This window comes from Eschrichtius robustus, chromosome 7 (genome assembly GCF_028021215.1).
Source record: "Eschrichtius robustus isolate mEscRob2 chromosome 7, mEscRob2.pri, whole genome shotgun sequence".
Classification (NCBI taxonomy): domain Eukaryota; kingdom Metazoa; phylum Chordata; class Mammalia; order Artiodactyla; family Eschrichtiidae; genus Eschrichtius; species Eschrichtius robustus.
Window position 1 is genome coordinate 88,204,095 of NC_090830.1, and position 18,628 is coordinate 88,222,722.

General features: G+C 45.0%; 1 protein-coding gene across 5 annotated transcripts in view; it reads right to left on the minus strand.

Moving 5' to 3' along the window:
• Positions 1 to 14,558: 14,558 nt before the first annotated feature.
• Positions 14,559 to 18,628, minus strand: part of GRID1 (glutamate ionotropic receptor delta type subunit 1) — a 675,078-nt gene continuing 671,008 nt past the window's right edge. For 2 of the 5 annotated variants that reach the window (XM_068548005.1, XM_068548004.1), the window contains one exon: positions 14,559 to 17,508. In XM_068548005.1, coding sequence (XP_068404106.1) covers positions 17,080 to 17,508 — 429 coding nt within the window. In that variant the 3' untranslated portion in view covers positions 14,559 to 17,079. The remainder of the gene's footprint in view (positions 17,509 to 18,628) is intronic. The other 3 variants (XM_068548008.1, XM_068548007.1, XM_068548006.1) reach the window with 3 other exon arrangements.

Sequence of the window (18,628 nt, forward strand, 5' to 3'; positions counted from 1 at the left end):
TAGACAAATCCACAATTACAGTTGTAGACTCTAATATGCCCCTCTCCACAATCAATACAACAACTAAACAAAAAAATCAACAAGGAAATGGAAGAACCTAAAAAGATGGTCAATCAACAAGATTTAATCAACATGTATAGAACACCTCCCCCAACAACAGCAGAATGCATATTATTTTCAAATTCTTGTAAAACATGTATCAAGATAGACCATAAAAATATCTTGGGCCATAAAATAATCTTCGACACATTTTTAAAAATTGAAACCATACAGAGTGTGTTTTTTGACTACAATGGAGTCAGACTAGAAATCGATAACGTAAATATAACAAGAAAATCTCCAAACACTTCAAAACTAAATAATATACTTCTAAATAAACCAAAGATTCAAGAGAAAATCTCTAGCAAAATTTTTTTTTAAATTCATTGAATTGGAAAATCAAAATTTGTGAGACACAGAGAAAGCAGTACTAAGAGAAAAAAATTAACACTAAATACATACACTAGAAAGAGGAAAAGTCTCAAAACAATATAAGCCTACACCTCAAGACCCCAGAGGGGGGAAAAAAAACCCACAACAATCAACAGGAAGGAAACAACAAAGAAAATGACAGAAATAAATAACATTGCATACAGAAAAACAGATAATCAGTGAAACCAAGATCTGGTTCTTTGAGAGGATCAATAAAACTGACAAATCTCTAGCAACACTGACAAAAATGAAAAGACACAAATTACCAATATCAGGAATAAAACCGAAGATATCACTACAGACCCTGTTGACTTCAAAAGGATAAAAAGGGAATAATACAAATAACTCTACAAAACATAATTTGACAACTTCGGTGTAATGGATCAATTCCTCAAAAAGCAAAAATTATTACAATTCATCCAATAGGAAACATAATTTTAATGGACAATTAATGAAATTGATTTTTTTTTCTTTTTTTTTGGCTGCCTTGGGTCTTCGTTGCTGTGTGCAGGCTTTCTCTAGTTGCGGCGAGCAGCGGCTACTCTTCGATGCAGTGCGCGGGCTTCTCATTGCGGTGGCTTCTCTTGTTGCGGAGCACGGGCTCTAGGCGCACGGGCTTCAGTAGTTGTGGTGCGCGGGCTTCAGTAGTTGTGGCACGTGGGCTCAGTAGTGTGGCTCGCAGGCTCTAGAGCACAGGCTCAGTAGTTGTGGCACACGGGCTTAGTTGCACCGTGGCATGTGGGAACTTCCCAGACCAGGGCTCGAACTTGTGTCCCCTGCATTGGCAGGCAGATTCTTAATCACTGAGCCACCAGGGAAGTCTTGAAATTGATTTTTTAATTTAACTATCACCCCCCAAAAATGCAGACCCAGAAGATTTCACTGATGAATTCTATCAAATATTTAAGATGAATTAATACCCATTGTACACAATCACTCCCAGAAAGCAGTACTAATTAATTTTATGAAGCTACTGTTACCTGATACCAAGACAAGACAAAGACAGAACCAAAACCAAAACCAAAAACAAAAAACAAAAACCTACAGGTATATTTACCCCTTAAAGATAGATACAAAATCCTTAAAAATATATTAGTAGATAAAATTCAGCAATGTATAGAAAGAATTATACTATTACGAGTGAGGTTTTTCCTGGGATTGAAGGATAGATCAGTATTTGAAAATTAATCAATGCAGTCTACCATATTAAATAGTTAAAGGGGAAAAAAAAATCATGCACTCATATGAGTCAAGGCAGAAAAAGCATTTGGTTAAATTCAACACCCATGACAAAAAAACTCAGGAAGGAGATTGGCCAAGATGGTAGAAAGACCCTAGCTCACCTCCTCCCAGGAACACACCAAAATTGAGACAGGAAGACAAGAGCACAACCATTTTGGAAAAGGGGAACGGCCTTGGGCAAAACAGGCCTTGCAAGCTGAAGAGCAAAGGCCTTGAGGGCCTGAGTCCCAGAGACAAACACCATGCTTGCAGGAATAAAAGATTAACTTTATCTCTGCTACACTAACAAGTATACTTAGTTGCCAAGAGACAGGTTCAACTATAAATTTTAACCTTATCTGTTCCTGTGCTTTCCTGCAGAAAATTTTCATGCATTTCTTTCTGCTCATAGAAACGCTCCCTATTCCTGACAGCCACCATGGAGCCACCTGCTGCTGATCACACAAGTGTGAGGATTTAGGGAAATTATCAGTGATCATGACACAAACCCTCCCCCTCTAGTTATAAAAGCAACTCGCCCCTTCTACTTGGGGAGCTGGCACTTTTTTTTTCTGCCTTCTCTTTTGTGCATCTGCTATCTCTTTTAGTAAAAAGCTTTGTTTGCCTAAGAGTCTTGTGGAAGTGATATTTATTTCTACGATGTTGCTGTCCAAGAATCGGGAAAGGGCCCCGTAACATAACCACAACTATCTGCCAAACAGACATCAATGAAAAAGACCAGAATCTACCAGAAAAGATCTTTTATAACTAAAGACACAAAGGACCCACAATGAGACCAGTAGGAAGGGTGGACTCCAGATATAAAGTCCCATATCCCCAGGTGGGCGACCCACAAACTGGAGAATAAGTATAGTGCAGAGGTTCTCCCACAGGAATGAGAATTCTGAGCCCCACGTTAGGCTCCTCAGCCTGGGAGTCCTGCACCAGCAAGACGAGCCCCCAGAGCATTTGGCTTTGAAGGCCAGCTGGGCTTAATTTTGGGAGCCCCACAGGGGCCGGGGGCGGGGGGGGGGGGGGTGATAAGCGGGTGTAAATAGAGACTTCACTCTTAAAGGGCGCACACAAAACCTCACGTGCACCAAGACCCAGGACAAAAGCAGTAATTTGATAGGCGCCTGGGCTGGACCTACCTGCTGGTCCAGGAGAGTCTCCCAGGAGAAAGAGGGGGCGGCTCACGCTGGAGACAAAGACGCTGGCGGCAGCCATACTTGGGAACATTCTTCCGCGTGAAAGCCGGTGCTGGCTGCATTTTCGTGGGCTCCTCCCTTTAGCTCATTAGCGCTAAGACCTGGCGCCACCCAACAGCCTGTAGGTGCCAGTGCCGGGACACCTCAGGCCAAACAACTAACTGGGCAGGGACACAGCCCTAGGCATCAGCTGACGGGCTGCCTAAAGACTTCCGGGCTTGACCACCTTGGGACACGCCCCTAGATACAGCCCAGCCTACCAGAGGGCCAAGAGTCAGCTCCGCCCACCAGTGGGCGGGCAACAGCCCCAGAGTTTTCTGGATCCTGACTCCACCCACCCGTGAGCCGGCACTAGCCCCGGGGCTCCCTGGCGTTCTGCAGTCAGCCCCCTCACGACCAGGCTCCACCAACCAGCAGCCGGCAGCATCCCCGCAAGGTAGGACCTAGCAACCAACCAACCGGACTAGAGGCCACCCAAGCCCACCAGACCACCCACATAGTCAGCCTATCACAACAGAAGGCTGTACTCGGGGCTTACCTGGTGGCGCAGTGGTTGAGAATCTGCCTGCCAATGCAGGGCACATGGGTTCGAGCCCTGGTCTGGGAAGATCCCACATGCCGTGGAGCAACTAGGCCCGTGAGCCACAACTACTGAGCCTGCGCGTCTGGAGCCTGTGCTCTGCAACGGGAGAGGCCGCGATAGTGAGAGGCCTGCGCACCGCGATGAAGAGTGGCCCCCGCTTGCCACGACTAGGGAAAACCCTCGCACAGAAACGAAGACCCAACACAGCCAAAAATAAAAATAAATAAATAAAATTTAAAAAAAAAAGAAGGCCGTACTCAGCCCTCTTAGGGGGACTCCCTAGAGCATATAGCTCGGGTGACGAGAGGGAATGGGCCGCTAGGACGCATAGGACATCTCCTACAGAAGGCCACTTCTTCAAGGTCAAGAAACGTAACTAACCTACCACATACATAAAAATACAAAAACACTCAGGAAAACAGGGATAGAAACTTTTCCCACTTGATAAAGAACATCTACCAAAAAAATCTACACCTAGCATTATACTTAATGGTAAAAAAATAAACCAGGAACAAAGAAAGAATGCCCATAGAGATGGCAGTTTCTTATAAAACCAACATATAGCTATCATAGCAACTGCATCCCAGCAATTGCACTCCTGGATTTTTATCCCATAAAAATGAATACTTAACGTTCACATTAAAATCTGTACATGTGTGTCTGTATAGCAGGTTTATTTGTAACAGGCAAAAACTGGGAGCACTCAGATGTCCTTCAATGGGTGAATGGTTAAAATAACAGTGGTATATCCATTGCTGAGTCATGAACTCAGCAATAAAATGTATCAAATATTAATACACAAAACAACTTGGAAGAATCTCTAGAGAATTATGCTGAGTGATGAAAGCCAATCCCTAAAAGTTTCATACGGCATTATTCCACATATGTAACATTCTTGAAATGACAAAATTGTGGAAATGGAGAAAAGATTAGTGGTTGCCAGGAGCTAAGAAGAGGCAGAGGAAAGTGGATGTGGCTATAAAAGGACAATATGAAGAGTCCGGCGATGGTGAAAATGTGTTCTATTTTGGCTGTACTGATGTCCGTATCCTGGGTGTGATGTCGTACTATAGTTTTGCAAGATGTCACCATTAGAGGAAACTGACTAAAGGGTCATTGGATCTCTTTGTATTATTTCTAACAACTACATAGTCTATAATTATATCAAAAAAATTTTAAGTTTAATTTTAAAAATGTTGAGTGAGGGGAGAGGAGGCATGTTCATGCATTTCTAAAATGTGAACAGTTTCTGGGGAAAATGAAGATTGAATTGGTCAGCTGGTCCTAGTAGAATTTTCAGGTCTCCTTGAGACTGGTGATCATGAGTTTATAAGGACAGCAATCTGCTCTGCTGTGAAGCTTACGTCACCTGTGCTCCACTGTCTGGGTGTAGGAATAGAGAAAACAGGTGGTTGGGTTTATTCAGGGTACAGGTGTCACTGAACAGGTGCAACAATAATAAGAAATGAAGGATAATGTTTCTCAAATCCACCTCTGTCCTTTCCACCCTCCCCTGCTGCTGCCTCAGCTCAGAATCCTGTTCTGAGAGAGAGCCTTAGGAAAAAGTCAACACCCCCAGGGCTGACTTTTAACTGCTTAAGTTCCCTGGTGGCCCCTCATTACCTGGGAAGCACTTTATCAGAAGTGCAAACTGCTTTGGCCCTTCAGAGCTTACCCCTGACTTCCTCTTCCAGGCCCTCCACCAGTTCCCAGTTCCCAGCCACAAAGAACTCAGCATCCCCACATCCATGATAGCTAGAGTGACCACATAATGTACCCCTCTAATTGAAGTGTATTAGTAACTCTGTTAGAACAATAAGCATAAACTGGGACAGTCTCTGGCAGATGAGGATGTAAGGTCATCCTCATTATAGTCTCACCACAGTATACTTTGATATCTCCGTAGGAATTTCTATGCATCTCTCCATCCCCAGAAGAACATGGTGCCCTGCACGTTCTTGTGTTTGATAAATGTTTACCACCTCTCCTGGCCCTTGTCAAAAATATATGTAGAATTAAAATAATACAAGGTGGGAAATAAAATAATAAATTGATTTAAAGTGTTTTAAGGTGCTGACTTTGTCTTGGACATGGTAAAAATATATATTTATATCTTTAGGGTAATTCCTTTAAGAATTTAGAGGATATAAGAATGTATAACCAACATGCTAGCAGAGACAAAGATATTGAATGACAAAGCATTATTCTGACTACAAAGTAGGCCAAAAAAGAAGATAATTAGCATAGAACAAGAGGGACAAATAGAAAAATAAATAAATAAATAAGATTGTAGATCTAACCCAAATGAATCAGCAAGTACATTGAATGCAAATGGACTAATTACTACAATTAAAGATTCTAAGAAATATACCAGATTAAACACAGACCACCCCCACACACACACACATTTACACAGAACTTTAATCTGCTTACAGAAGTCACACCTTAAATATAAGCGCACAGAAAAGTTGAAAGTAAGGAATGGAGAGGTGTCAATTTTCCCCAGATTTATTTCTGGATTCAATGCAGTTTCAATCAAAATGTTAAGAGGAATTTTGTGGGAAATAGGATAGTGATTCTAAAATTGATGTCTAAATGCAAAGGACTGACTTAAATTACCAATTATCACAACTGATTACAAGGCTGCAGTAATCAAGGCAGTGTGATCTTAGTGAAAATGGACAGATAGGCCATCAGAACAGAATATGAAGACAGGCCTACACATACAAGCTCACTTGATTTATGATAAACGTGGCACTGCAATGGTGATGGCAACGGGACTTTTTTCCAATGTGTGGTGCTGGAATAATCAAATATCTGTGTTTTTAAAAATGTATTTTAAAACATTTAAAATACATTTCTCGAAAGTTAAGTCCAGGAGGATTGTAGATGTAAATGTGAAAACCAAACTGTCCCTGGCCTGGGTTAGGTAAAGCTTTCAGAAACAGGACAAGTTGAGCACTGAGGGTAAGAGAAAAGTTGATACATGAACCTACATTTAAATTAAGAACTTCTGTTCAACAAAAGATACCAGAAAGAGAGTGAAAAGGCAAGTCACAGTGTGGAAGAAGAGAGGCATTTCACAAAAGCAGATATTCAGACAAGCATATGTAAAGGCTCAGTCTCATTAGTCAACAGGAACATGCAAATGAAATCCACAGTTTGGTATACTACATTCCCACTAGAATGACTGCAATTAAAATATCTGAAAGCACTACTGTTGGTGAGGATTTACAATACTTGCAACTCTCAAACATCACAGGTAAAGTGCAGAAATCAGCACAACTGTTTCTGAAAACTTTTTAGCAGTATCTACATAAAGTCCAACTGATGCATATCTTTGAACCAGCACTCCAACAGAAAGGCATACATAAGTTTGCCTAAAATCATGAACAAAAAAATGTTCACAGGGACACTCTTTGTAATAACATCAAATGAAAACAAACCAAAAGTCTATCAACAGTAGACTGCATAAATTGTGATATTCAGATAATTAAATCCTCTATAGCAATGAAAATGAACTTCACATAGAAATGTAGAGAAATCTCTAAAGCCAATGTTGAATGAAAAAAAAAAAAAGCCAGGCCAAAAAAAGGATAATTGATTCTATCTGTACGTATTTCAAAAATATATGAAATTAATCAGTGGCTATAGAACTGGGAGGCGTGGTTACCTTTGGGCTTCCAGAGGTGTCCATTGGGAAGGTGGCAACGTTCTATTCCTGTTTTGGCCAGTGGCTACACGAGAGTGCTCACCTTGTTAAAAATGAATCAAGCTGCATACTTATCATTTGTGCACTTTTCTGGTGTATTTTATAATTTTTTTAAAAAGTGTATTTTCAAACTGTGCCCTTGTAGTCAGTTGAGCCCTTTGTGACCATATTTCCTACACTAACGATGTTCATCACTGATTAAGTACTTGCTATGTACTAGCCAATCACGCTGGTACTAGACGTTTTATTACAAGTTTTATTATTTCATCCTTTGAGATGGGATTGCTGCCCTCAGTGTATAGATTTCACAGATGTGGAAGCTGATACTCAGGGGGGTTAAGTGACTTGCTCATGGTCATATAGCAAGAAAATAGCAGAATTTGACTTCAAAAACATGCCTTTCTGATTGCAATTCACTGCCTCCTCTGTAGTTTCCCACCTCAGCATTATTTGGGAATCCATTCAGAAGAGTGGTCTCCAACAACTAGAGTTTTGAGGGATACAGTCACTCTGCCTCAGCTGTGAAAAGGGAAACGAGTGTTTTCTCCACAAATGTCACATACTCTACTCTGCCTAGCTCACCCACAAGCTTGCAATCCGTGATGGCTGAGCCCCAGATCTAGGAAAGCGGCCCTCTGCCTGACGGTATCTCATGTCTACATCTTCTGAACATGCGGGGCAATCTAGGGTGGAAAGAACACAGCTTTTATCTAGGCTGACAGACTAGCTGGACCACCTTGAGCAAACCACTTAATTATTCTGAGTCTCTTTCACCTCATTTGTCAGAAAAAGATTTCTTGATTTTCCAAGGTAAGAAATGAGTTAATTCTCCTAGAACATGATAGGCATATATTCCACGTGACTCCCCTTTTTCCTCCTCTGGATCCCTGTTCTGTGCCTCAGGAGGCTGGCTAGTGTGAACTGTCTTGGTGGGCTCCCTGCCCTCTGCTCTTGGGATTAGCAGATTAGGAGGTGGGAGGACCAATGAAGTCAGAGTCTGTGTTCCCCGCTCTGGCTCCTTGTGGGGTCATCCCTTGGAGATGGACTCAGGCAGCCCATTCCACACCTCCTCTCTCCCACTTAGAAGACATGCTTTCTCCTCCTGTCCTTTCAGGCCATGAGGGGGTAAGAGTGTGCTGCTCTTTCTAACTACAGTCTTCACTTCTATCCTCGTGGCTTCTCCACTATCCTTGTGGCTTTCACGACCCGCGTACATCTTTCTGAATGGTCCCCCTCCTCAAATTCCTCAGCTTCAATGTGCCCTGTCTTTCCTACTGGGTAGGATCCTTACTGATCTGGTAGCCTGCTTTTCTCCTGAATCGAGAGGCACCTTCTACCTGAGGTAACATAGGTTGTCCAGATGCTGATCAAAGAAGATTCATCCACTGTGAGCTTCACACCTAAGGTAGTGGCAGAAACTGAAAAGCAGGTACAGACAGAGTAAATGTAAAATGATCTCAGCACACATACTCATGCATCTATTTTTTTCATAAGACACAAGGGAGTTAGGTCCTACCTCAGAAGAAAAGAGCCATCACCCCAGGAAGCCCCTGAAGATCTGGGGTTTTATGGAATACGTGACTATGGACCTCACCCCTGAAACTATATTCCCCAGGACTCAGTGCCTCTACAGCTTTGGAGGCTGGTCCTCCCCAGAGCCTGCTTCTTCTCTCATCTGCATTTCATTATGAGCACATATAGAAGTCAGGGCACTGACTGAACAGCTCCCAATCAATTCATGCCACTCTAAGTGAGCCAGGCTGCTTTTCATTTGCTTTCTGGGAACCATCAGAATTATTACCTGAGCGGGTCTTGGAAACGGGTGAAGGCTGCAGCCACTGTCAGCTCCCAGCGGGATAGGGCTGGGGCATAGGGCAAGTGTCCCAGTCCTAGGGGTGAAAATGGAAATGTTGCTTTTCTTTGACCTGGAAGGCAACTTTGCCTGCTGCCCAAGCTGAAAGGAAGTGTTCCATATGTGAACACTGTGAATGAGATGCTTGGCTCAGCTCCGAGGCTGAGCAGTTCCCACCGAGAAGTGGGATGATGTAGGTATGCAAATCACCCCAAGAGCTGCCATTTATGAGACTTTATTTGTGCAGATGCCTTATCACTGATCCTCACAACCGATCAGGACTCAGGACCCATTTTACAGGTGAAGGGACACAACAGGGGCTTGGAGATAATAGTAATGGGACCAGGGATACTCATCTGGTGAGTGACAAAGGCCAGACTTTAAGCCAGATCCGTTTGATCCTCAGTTTGTACTTATTATATGAATGTTAAGCCATGCTGCCTTCCATAGAGGTTCATTTGGCTCTACCTTAATGCAGAAGAAAATAATTTGACCTCCATGAAGCAAAGGTAAGCATGGCCTTGCTTGTCAGCCTCTGCGTAGGTTCGACAGGAGACTCAGGTATCAGAAGAGGGGAGCTTATGAACTGGAAAAACGTCATTCTAGCCGTCTTAGGTCACAGACAGCTCTACGCATTTAGTCTCCTCACCTTAAATCCAGGATCACAGAGCTGAAAGGTCCAGAAACAAAATGAAAATCCAGGTCTTGCTTATTTTAGTGACACTCAGCAGTTGCCTAGCTTGAGGTCTAAGGGACACTGATCCCTTCTCCCCATTCCATCCCCCAAGGAGCCAGGCATAGGCAAATACATGTTGATATGTCCCAGGCCCTGTGCTAACAGTTTCAATGTAAAGTGTTAATACTTGATCATGAGTAAGAGCATGGGCTCTGCACTCAGATTGCCTGGATGTCACATCCCTGCTCCACCAGGTAAGCAAGTCACTGAACTCTGAGCGTCATTTTCCTCGTTAGCTACAATGCGCGATAATAACAGGAACAAATGAGATGATACAGAGAAAGCTTTGGCACGTAGCAAACACTCAAAAACTTCCAGCTATCCATATGATTACTAACTATGGAATTCTCATAAAAGACAATGAGACAGATATTATCATCATCAATATATGAATAAAGCAGTGAGACTCAAAGAAGTAAAAAACAGCAACAACAACAACAAAAAACCCGCTGTACTCAAGATGTCACAACCAATACGTGCCAGAAGTAGGATTCCAGCCCACACTTGGCCAGTTTCAATAGCTGTTCCTTCGTCTTGTCTGGACCACCTTCCTGTGCACCAGAATTACAGCATCAGCACCGCCCCATGGCCCCTGCATCCTGCAGTTTCTAGTGTGCCCTGCCAGTGGGACTTCTCAGCCTCGGGGTTAAAGTCCCAAGGGTCCTAGCCACAGTGAATTTCCCACACTCTTTCCTCTGGCTACAGTTCTGTAATTCTTTCCCCCCTCAGACAGGTACCAACTTGCCATCACACCTAAACACTGGCATTGGGAGAGTGGGACACAAGGGCTTGCCTGAATTCCATCTCTTACAGGCAGTGTCTTAGAGTTTTTATGAGATAATTTTTAAGAATATCCTAGAAGATATGGACCTTGTTTCTGAAAAGCATGCACACACACACAAAGTAACTCAACAATTTGACAAACAATTTTTAGAAGGTTGTCAGGCACCTCTGAGATCTATCCAGGGACTTCAGGGGAGGAATTCCTGCTCTGGGGAGAATCCTAAAGTGCTGTAGAGCACAAGTCAGCCCTGGAGCTTCCCTTGGCCTGATATACAGTTTGCTTTCTGTAGAAGGAGGGGCTTTTGGGAGAAGAGATACCCTCGGGAAGCAGCCCATCTTCTGAGTGAATCTGGCAGACTCTGATTCCCTGCCTGGTTAAGGGCTCTTTAAAGGAGCAGGTACCTGGCCTAGACTCTGTGGATAGTAATAACCCTGTTAGCCCAGGCTAGCCACGTCCACAGCAGGGGTGCAAAAGCAGATACTCACCAACACACCTGAGGCCACTGGAGAGGAAGCAGCAGATGCAGAAGCTGAGGGAGCTGGTGGGGCTGTCTCCACCATACCTTGGGACAGAGAAGGCCAGCACGGGTCCAGCGGCTGAGAGACAGCAGGTGTGCTCCCTACCGAGGGAGAGCCAGCTGTGTTGGCAGGAACATGTGCTATGAACTCAGACAGACAAGGAACTATGCATCCCAGCACTATCACTTACCAGCTTTGGGACCATGCCTTTTTGAGTCTCATCTTCCCTTTCCACAAATTTTGCATAATAATTTTTACTTCGCAGCACTGATCTGAGAATGAAAGAGCATTTGTATGCAAAGGGTAGAGTACAGTCCCTGGAACACTATACAGGCAGACCTCGTTTTATTGTATTTCACTTCACTTTATTGCACTTTGCAGATATTGCATTGGCTATAAATTAAAAGTTTGTGGCATCCCTGTGTCAAACACGTCTGTTGGCACCATTTTCCCAACAGCATTTGCTTACTTTGTGTCTCTGTGTCACATTTTGGTAATTCTCACAATATTTCAAATTTTGTCATCATTATTGTATTTGTTAGAGTGATCTGTGATCAGTGATCTTTGATGTCACTATTGCACTTTGATGTTATGACTCCCTGAAGGCTCAGATGATGGTTAGCATTTTTTAGCAATAAAGTATTTTTAATTAAGGTATGTACATTGTTTTCTTAGACATAATGCTATTGCACATTTAGTAGACTACAATATAGTGTAAACATAACTTTTATATACAATGGGAAATTCGTGTGACTTGTTTTATTGTGATATTCACTTTATTGCAGTGCTCTGGAACCAAACCTGCAGTATCTCTGAGGTCTGCCTATAGCTCATGTCTATTCTTATGTGGAAACAATTAGATGCCTTGGAGAATGCTTGAGATTTCTTTGCATATTTCAAGGATTTGGGTTGAAAATCCGAAGGATTTCAAAATAATGGTTTGGCTACAGTTCACTGCACACTGGGTCACCTGGTCAGAGAGAGGCCACTTTGCAGGAAATGCATCTCCCTCCACAGTGGCTGATTGCAGAACACCACTTGGCTGATGGTTGCATTGAGACTGCGCACTGGGCAGAAAAGCTCTGAAATAGCCTCTTTCTTCCCTGGACTCTGTTTCCTAGATCTGAGGAGCAGGACCTGCTTCCATCACCTAAGTGCATTGCTGTGTGCTTTTAAACTCTATATGCCTGCGCCTGCAATGGTGAGTGTGTGTGCATGGACCTCAGTGTCCATGCATGAGCATGTGTATATGTGTACGTGTGCCTGTGTACCCTTATTGTGTTTGTTGATAAGTCTCAGTGTGTTGGTGGCTATTTTGTTTCCCTCTGAGCTTGGATACCTGGTTGTCCCTAGCAACTGTATGCTTGAATCTGCCAGCAACTGAGCCCTCCCAGAGACACATTTGATTGCTCACCCTGGTGCTCCCTCTTCCAGATCCTGGCCATTGACCATTGCAAATTTCTGTAGCAGGAGTTTTTTTCTTGCTGTGGAGAGACCCTCTCCTTTCTCTGGAGCTCAGTACCCAATATCAAGTTCAGAGGTGAAAATGAAAGCTAGAGGGAGGGTCTGATATCATTGACAATTGTCCCTTCCTCCCTTATAGGAGGTATTAGCTTACCTGATTTATCTGGAACGTGTGCACTTCTCTCATAAATTATCCCTCTGACTATATACCAATGGGAGGGAAAAAAAGACAGTAATTAAAGTTATTGGCACAGGAAATTGTTACCTATCTGAAGTTTCCTGGTATGAAGGGTAAGAGTAATAAGGATCAAGTATAATTTCATTTATTAAAAGCAACTAATTGTATGAAATAAAATAATATTTTAGATGTAAAACATGTCACATTAGGAACAGAAATTCTGTCTCTTTTATTGTGTTCATAACCAGGGAAGGTCAGTTAAAATATTTTGAAATTTTATCTAATCTTGTGTTGCCAAAGCTAGGAGAGCAAAACAAAGCTTTTGTTAAGACATAGATGCTAATTCATGAGCGCTCACCTGTGGGAGTGAAAGGTGAGTTTCTCTAGAAAGTTTCCTGCAATGAAGGCAGAGGCCCGTGAGTAAGTAACCCCTTAGTCTTGGAAGCATATTGTCACACAGAGAGCCAGGTTCTCCATGGGACCTTGCCCACCCCTATGATGATAAAATGAGAAGGCATAGACCAGAGGAACGGAATATTCCTTCCATGTGATCATGTGGTCAGTGGTCAGTGGTCTTTTCTTCCTTTATGTGTCAGTGGTCAGTGGTCTTTTCTTTAGGGTCAGTGGTCTTTTCTTTAGGGTCGGTGGTCTTTTCTTCCTTTATGTGTCCTTTGTCTTCTTTCAGCGCTTGAAAAGACAAGATTAAATATGGAATTCATTTCACCTTGGCAAGATTTAGAAGGATCTAGAATTTAGGAACTGGGCAGCTTTTTCTTAAGAAAATAGAACCCTTTGGGATTCCTGTCCAGATCCATCTGTCTGTCCAGATGACCTGGGAATGCCTAAGGGTTCTCAGCCTCCCCAACCCCAGCCTTTGGAGCCTGCACCCAACATTGGAGAAGCCTCTCATTGGTGCGGGGATAGAAGGGCAAGGGCCAGACAGGCTCCTTTCAGTGCCTAAAAGTTGAGAACTTGATCATGAAGACCAAACTCCTCAGGTCAGTCCTCTTTGGCTCAAGGCTGGCAGTGGAGCTGTTTCTCCTGCAAAGGCCTAAAAGTCAGAGGGGAACCTTGTGATGCAAAAGATAGGTCTGGAGAGCATATGAATCTGGAGGTCCAGGGCCCAGGCTGGTGATCCTGGGGCCATAGAGATGACTGCGCATGTGGATGTTCACTGGAAAATGGTACCCACAGACCCTCTGAGGGCCAAATATTGAGAAGCCAAGCTGTGGGCCCTCAAAGAATGACAGACCCTTAGCCCTAAGGCCAAAGCACAAGGAAGCAACTTCTCCAAGGTCAGAGTGGATGTAGAGATGAGAGAAGAAACAAAGGCACCCAACTCTTAAAAGGATGTTCATTCCACAAGGCCATGGGAACACTTCCCTATGGAGTGTGGCCCAATTTTCTCCAAGGAGTTTCCCAAGAAATCACATATCACAGGAAGCTGTTAGGTTAACCAAAGATTAAGATGACTTCTCAGCCTGCTCTCACATTGCTCCCCAGTCGGTGTGAGGGTACTCTGTATACACACTGGGTGAGGAGGGCATGCCTCCACCCCTAGGCGTGTCTGAGACCCACTTGGCCAACGAAGTTTCACTCACAACAGTCCACGCCAATGGGACAGAATCCAGCTGCTGCCCAGGAACAAGCAGATAGCATTCCTTCCCCCACAGAAGAAGAGGATAGGGAGCAAAGTCAAGTTTTATTATTAAACAACTTTAATCCAAATGCTGATTATTATTTGCAGTGTCTGAAGGCACAAAATATACCTAAAATGTATGGAATAGTCTAAACAGAGTTATAAATCCAAAGAGCAAAGCGTGAAAAAAAGATACATTCTGAGCTGACACAGAAATCTGAGTTGGGAAGAATTTTTTTCTAGAGAATTTGCTTGAATATCAATCATTTCCCCTCATGCCAAGGATAGGAAATTTTAAAAAATAACATAAACATGGCGAAGAACAACACCATGAGGTGTTAATATTTTTTTATCAGCAAAATACCTTTCCCTCAAAGATCCACTTGCTCTCATCCTCTCTCTCTCTCTCTCTCTCTCTCTCTCACACACACACACACACACACACACACACACACACAGTCTCTCACCTCTCCCTGACACCCATTCAAAGCAAACTGTCCAAGAAGATACCCATGGTATACCCCAGAAGACAGGTCATTTCAGGGAGAAAAACAAAAACAAAAAATGAAAAAAACCAGACTTGGGTGTGAGATAAGGCAGTGAGACCAGAATTTGATTAAAAAAATAGAGAAATATATATGACAACTTGACCATCCAGGGAAGGACCCCTCAAAGTGCTGATGGAAAGAAAATGAAGCCCGTCCTCCCTCAGGGTAACCATTGCCCATCTAAGCTTCACCATGTGCGTGCACCCAGGTCTGGGCTCTACACGCTGTGATTGGAGAAGCGTCAGTGGATCTCCTTGGTAGCATGAATATCAGGCCATTCTCAGAATCCACAGATAAATAACATAATTATAAACACCGTCCTCCCCAGAGTGTTTTTAGCTGACTGTGTGATGCAGCCGCTCCTTACTGCTCAATCATGCCACGCGGGACTTTGGGAAAGAAATCAATCCCAAGCTAGTTATCACCTTCATAACTACATCTCTGGAGTAACTCCACAGTGCTATAGGAGAGGCAATCAGTAGGACTTTGTATTTCTCCACGACCACAGATCCGAGCTCTTAGCCCCCTGATTACTGCTGGGAGAGGGAGCCCCACCCTTTTTGGTGCCAGAGGTAGGCACCACGTTCTGGCAGGTTAGGAAAGCAGAATCACCTTCGTCTTCAGAAGAAGAGCTTGAAGGTACAGCTCACAGTACTCGAATTACTCTGCCCCTAGTGTTTTGCTTTGTTTTTGTTTTTTCCCTCTCTGGTTCTCTAGTTTAATTGCCCCAAAAAGGGCAATGGAGGGAGGCAGGGCTGTCAGGTTGTCTTCGGCTTAAGAAACAGAGTTTCCTAGCAGGTTCACCAGCTCAAGGATAGGCCTGAGGATCTCAGAAACTATATGATGCCATCAGCCAGGAGGGCCCCTGCTATGGGCCACATCACAGCTTGAGGGTTTCTGGTCTGGAGAAGGTGGCAAAGCAGGGTATGAGGGCTCATGCTGGGTTCCGGCCCTGTTTGGCAGACTGCCTGCAGTGTTTAAGACCCAGAGACATTCTTTTACTTTTGGGGCTACTTCCCTGGGGCCTGGGAATTACTTGTCTCCACATCACACACAGTTACGCTGTTCTTTCTCTCAGAGCTGAGGCTTCCTCTTACCTGAACCAAAATGATCCCTTTGATCTACTCTGGGCACTCCCATCACCTGCAGCACTGGTCTGCTCACCTGGCGTACCTCCCTCCACTCCTCCAACAGGATCCTTTTACCTGAAACCACGGGTCTCACATCCAAGGGAATATTCTCCCCCTACCTGGCTTCTCATTCCCCCCACCTCACCTGGTCCACACATCACACCTCACATCTCCCTATCCCCACAGACAAGGCCAAGCCCACCTCTGCCCAGTCTCCAGAGGAGATGATGGGACCTACCCTCCTTCTCCCAGATTCCATCACTTGTTGATTCTTCCAATTAGGAAAAGAAAGTAAAAACCAAGGCCAACAGGATAACCCTAGAGCATGTCGGCCTCAGGGCCCTCAGAGTCAGTTGCATTGGCCTGGGTGCTTCTCCTGGGTCCACAGCACACCGTGACATGCAGTGGGGTGACCAACAGGACTGTCCTGTGTCCCGGGAGCCTCCTCAGTCCCAGGCTGACTGGCACAGTTGATCACCCTACATCACAGGGACCCAGGGGTCGGACCAGCACTGACTTGAGGCTCACCTTTTATCTACCCGAGAGGACTAAGGGGAACCAAGGGCCAGGAGCGGAGGAACATGGCAGGAAACCATGGGACAGGGCAGCAAGCAGCAATCGGGGCTCCTCTAAAGGGACCGGCTGCTTACCTTCCTCTCTCCGCCAGCAGGGGACGTCCTTATCTGATCGCCCCTCCTGCCCTCGCCCTCAGAAAGGCCCAGGAACAGGGGGCTTCTTTGGCACTTCAGAATGATCACAAGTAATTTGCATTTTTATTCATATAGAACAAAATTTACAAAGTCATTCATACAGTTTTTGTGGTTTTTTTTTTTTTACTGACTTCGAAAATTGGGAATATTCAAAATACACTTTTACCCCACTCCATTCTGTCATTATTTACACATATATACAAGAAAAATGAAAGAGTCTCTCTGTGTGTGTGCACGTGTGTGTGTGGTTTATGTTGTTTTCTGGTATTAAAAAGCTCTGCTGGTCGGGTGGGTGGATGGGTGGGCAGGAGGGCAGGCGGTGCGATCAGATGGAGGTGCCGTGGGAGGTGTCCAAAGCCTCCGGAAGGACGCCTCCAGGCACGGGCTGGAAGGACATGGGGATGGGGGTCTTCACGGGGCTCTGGCGGAACAGCCCCCCGTTGGGCGACCTGTGTTTGCACTGCATGGAGGGCATGGTGGCCGAACTGCTCAGTGGCAGAGGCAGGTTGCTGCTGGGCCCTGACGAGAGTGTCCGGCTGGTGCCGTGGCTGCTTTGCTCCGGCAAGAAGGTGCTGACCGAGAGCTGCGTGTTCTGATACTCCCGCGCCGGCTCCAAGGCCTGGCTGGGAGCCAGGCCCCCCATCTCCAGGGCCGAGAGCTCAATGGACGCTGGGGAAATCTGCTTGTGAGCAATGTCTTCATCCATTAGACTGTTCATGCGCCGATGGACCTGCTCCAGATTCACTTCTTTGTCCTGCAGGGAGAGCACAGGAGGGTCAGGCCAAGCCCTAACAGGAGCCCCAACTGGCTTTCTGAAAACTCTGGGAGGCTGGAGACCCCAGGCCTGTTCAGCCTGCTGGGCAGTGGGTGAGCATGCCTCCATTTCTCCCACCTCCCCTCAACTGCATGGCCAGCCCTGCTACCTGGGGTACCAGTAGCCTGGGACACTGCCCCCAGGTAGCAAAGACCCAGCAAGCAGGACTTGGCAGCATCTGCCACCCGCCCCCACCCCCCCGCCCGCGCTCTGCTTAGAACGACTGTCACACCCAGAGGCAAGCCTTGGGAGAAGATGCTTTGAACAACTGGCAGAAACAGCAGCAGGAGTCCCATGGGAATAAAAGGGAATGGTCCTTGAGCTCCTAACGTGCCCCATGGATTTGCCATTTAGTGCTCATAATGCTCAAAAGACCTGGTGGGATCAACCCCACCTTAGGCAAAAGGAGGCTTGGGTTCAGGAAGGTCGATGGCCTCCCAGATTCATAACCTCAGTGAGTGGCACAGGCAGCACAGGAAGCCTGGAGCATTCAAAATCTCCAGAGATGCCAGGGAGGGGGCATGTCCCCGTCTGGAGTCTCACGGGGCTGGGGTCCTGGATGAGGATGGGGGGGTGGGATGGTGAGGGAAGAGACTTCCCAGGGGTCAGCTGACTTTTCTGCTATCATGAGGGTTTGAGGCTGCCAAGATAGGTGACCCTCACACACCTGACTCTTTCTCCATATGGTGAACGGCGTCAAGGAAATTGTTTTGTTTGTTCAATTATCTATTTGCTTAAGAAAAGAAGCAGAACAAATATCACTGATATTTTGTCTACAGTGTCAGAATAAATCAAAGAGGCCAAACTACTTGAAAGCTCCTTAAAGAAAAAGACCATGTAATCTACTTCCTCAGTTTCTCCCCAGTGACCTGGGGTACAAAACCAGGTGTCCATGGAAGAGCCATGCTAGCCCTTCAATGAGGTGTTAGAAGTTGCAGTCCTATTTTCAGGAGTATTAGTGCGGATGTGCCAGGCAAGGTTATTCCCACTGCCTATGCTTCCCTGTTGTCAAACTGCATGAGCAATACCAAGTCAAAGCTCTGCTCCAAGACACAGCATC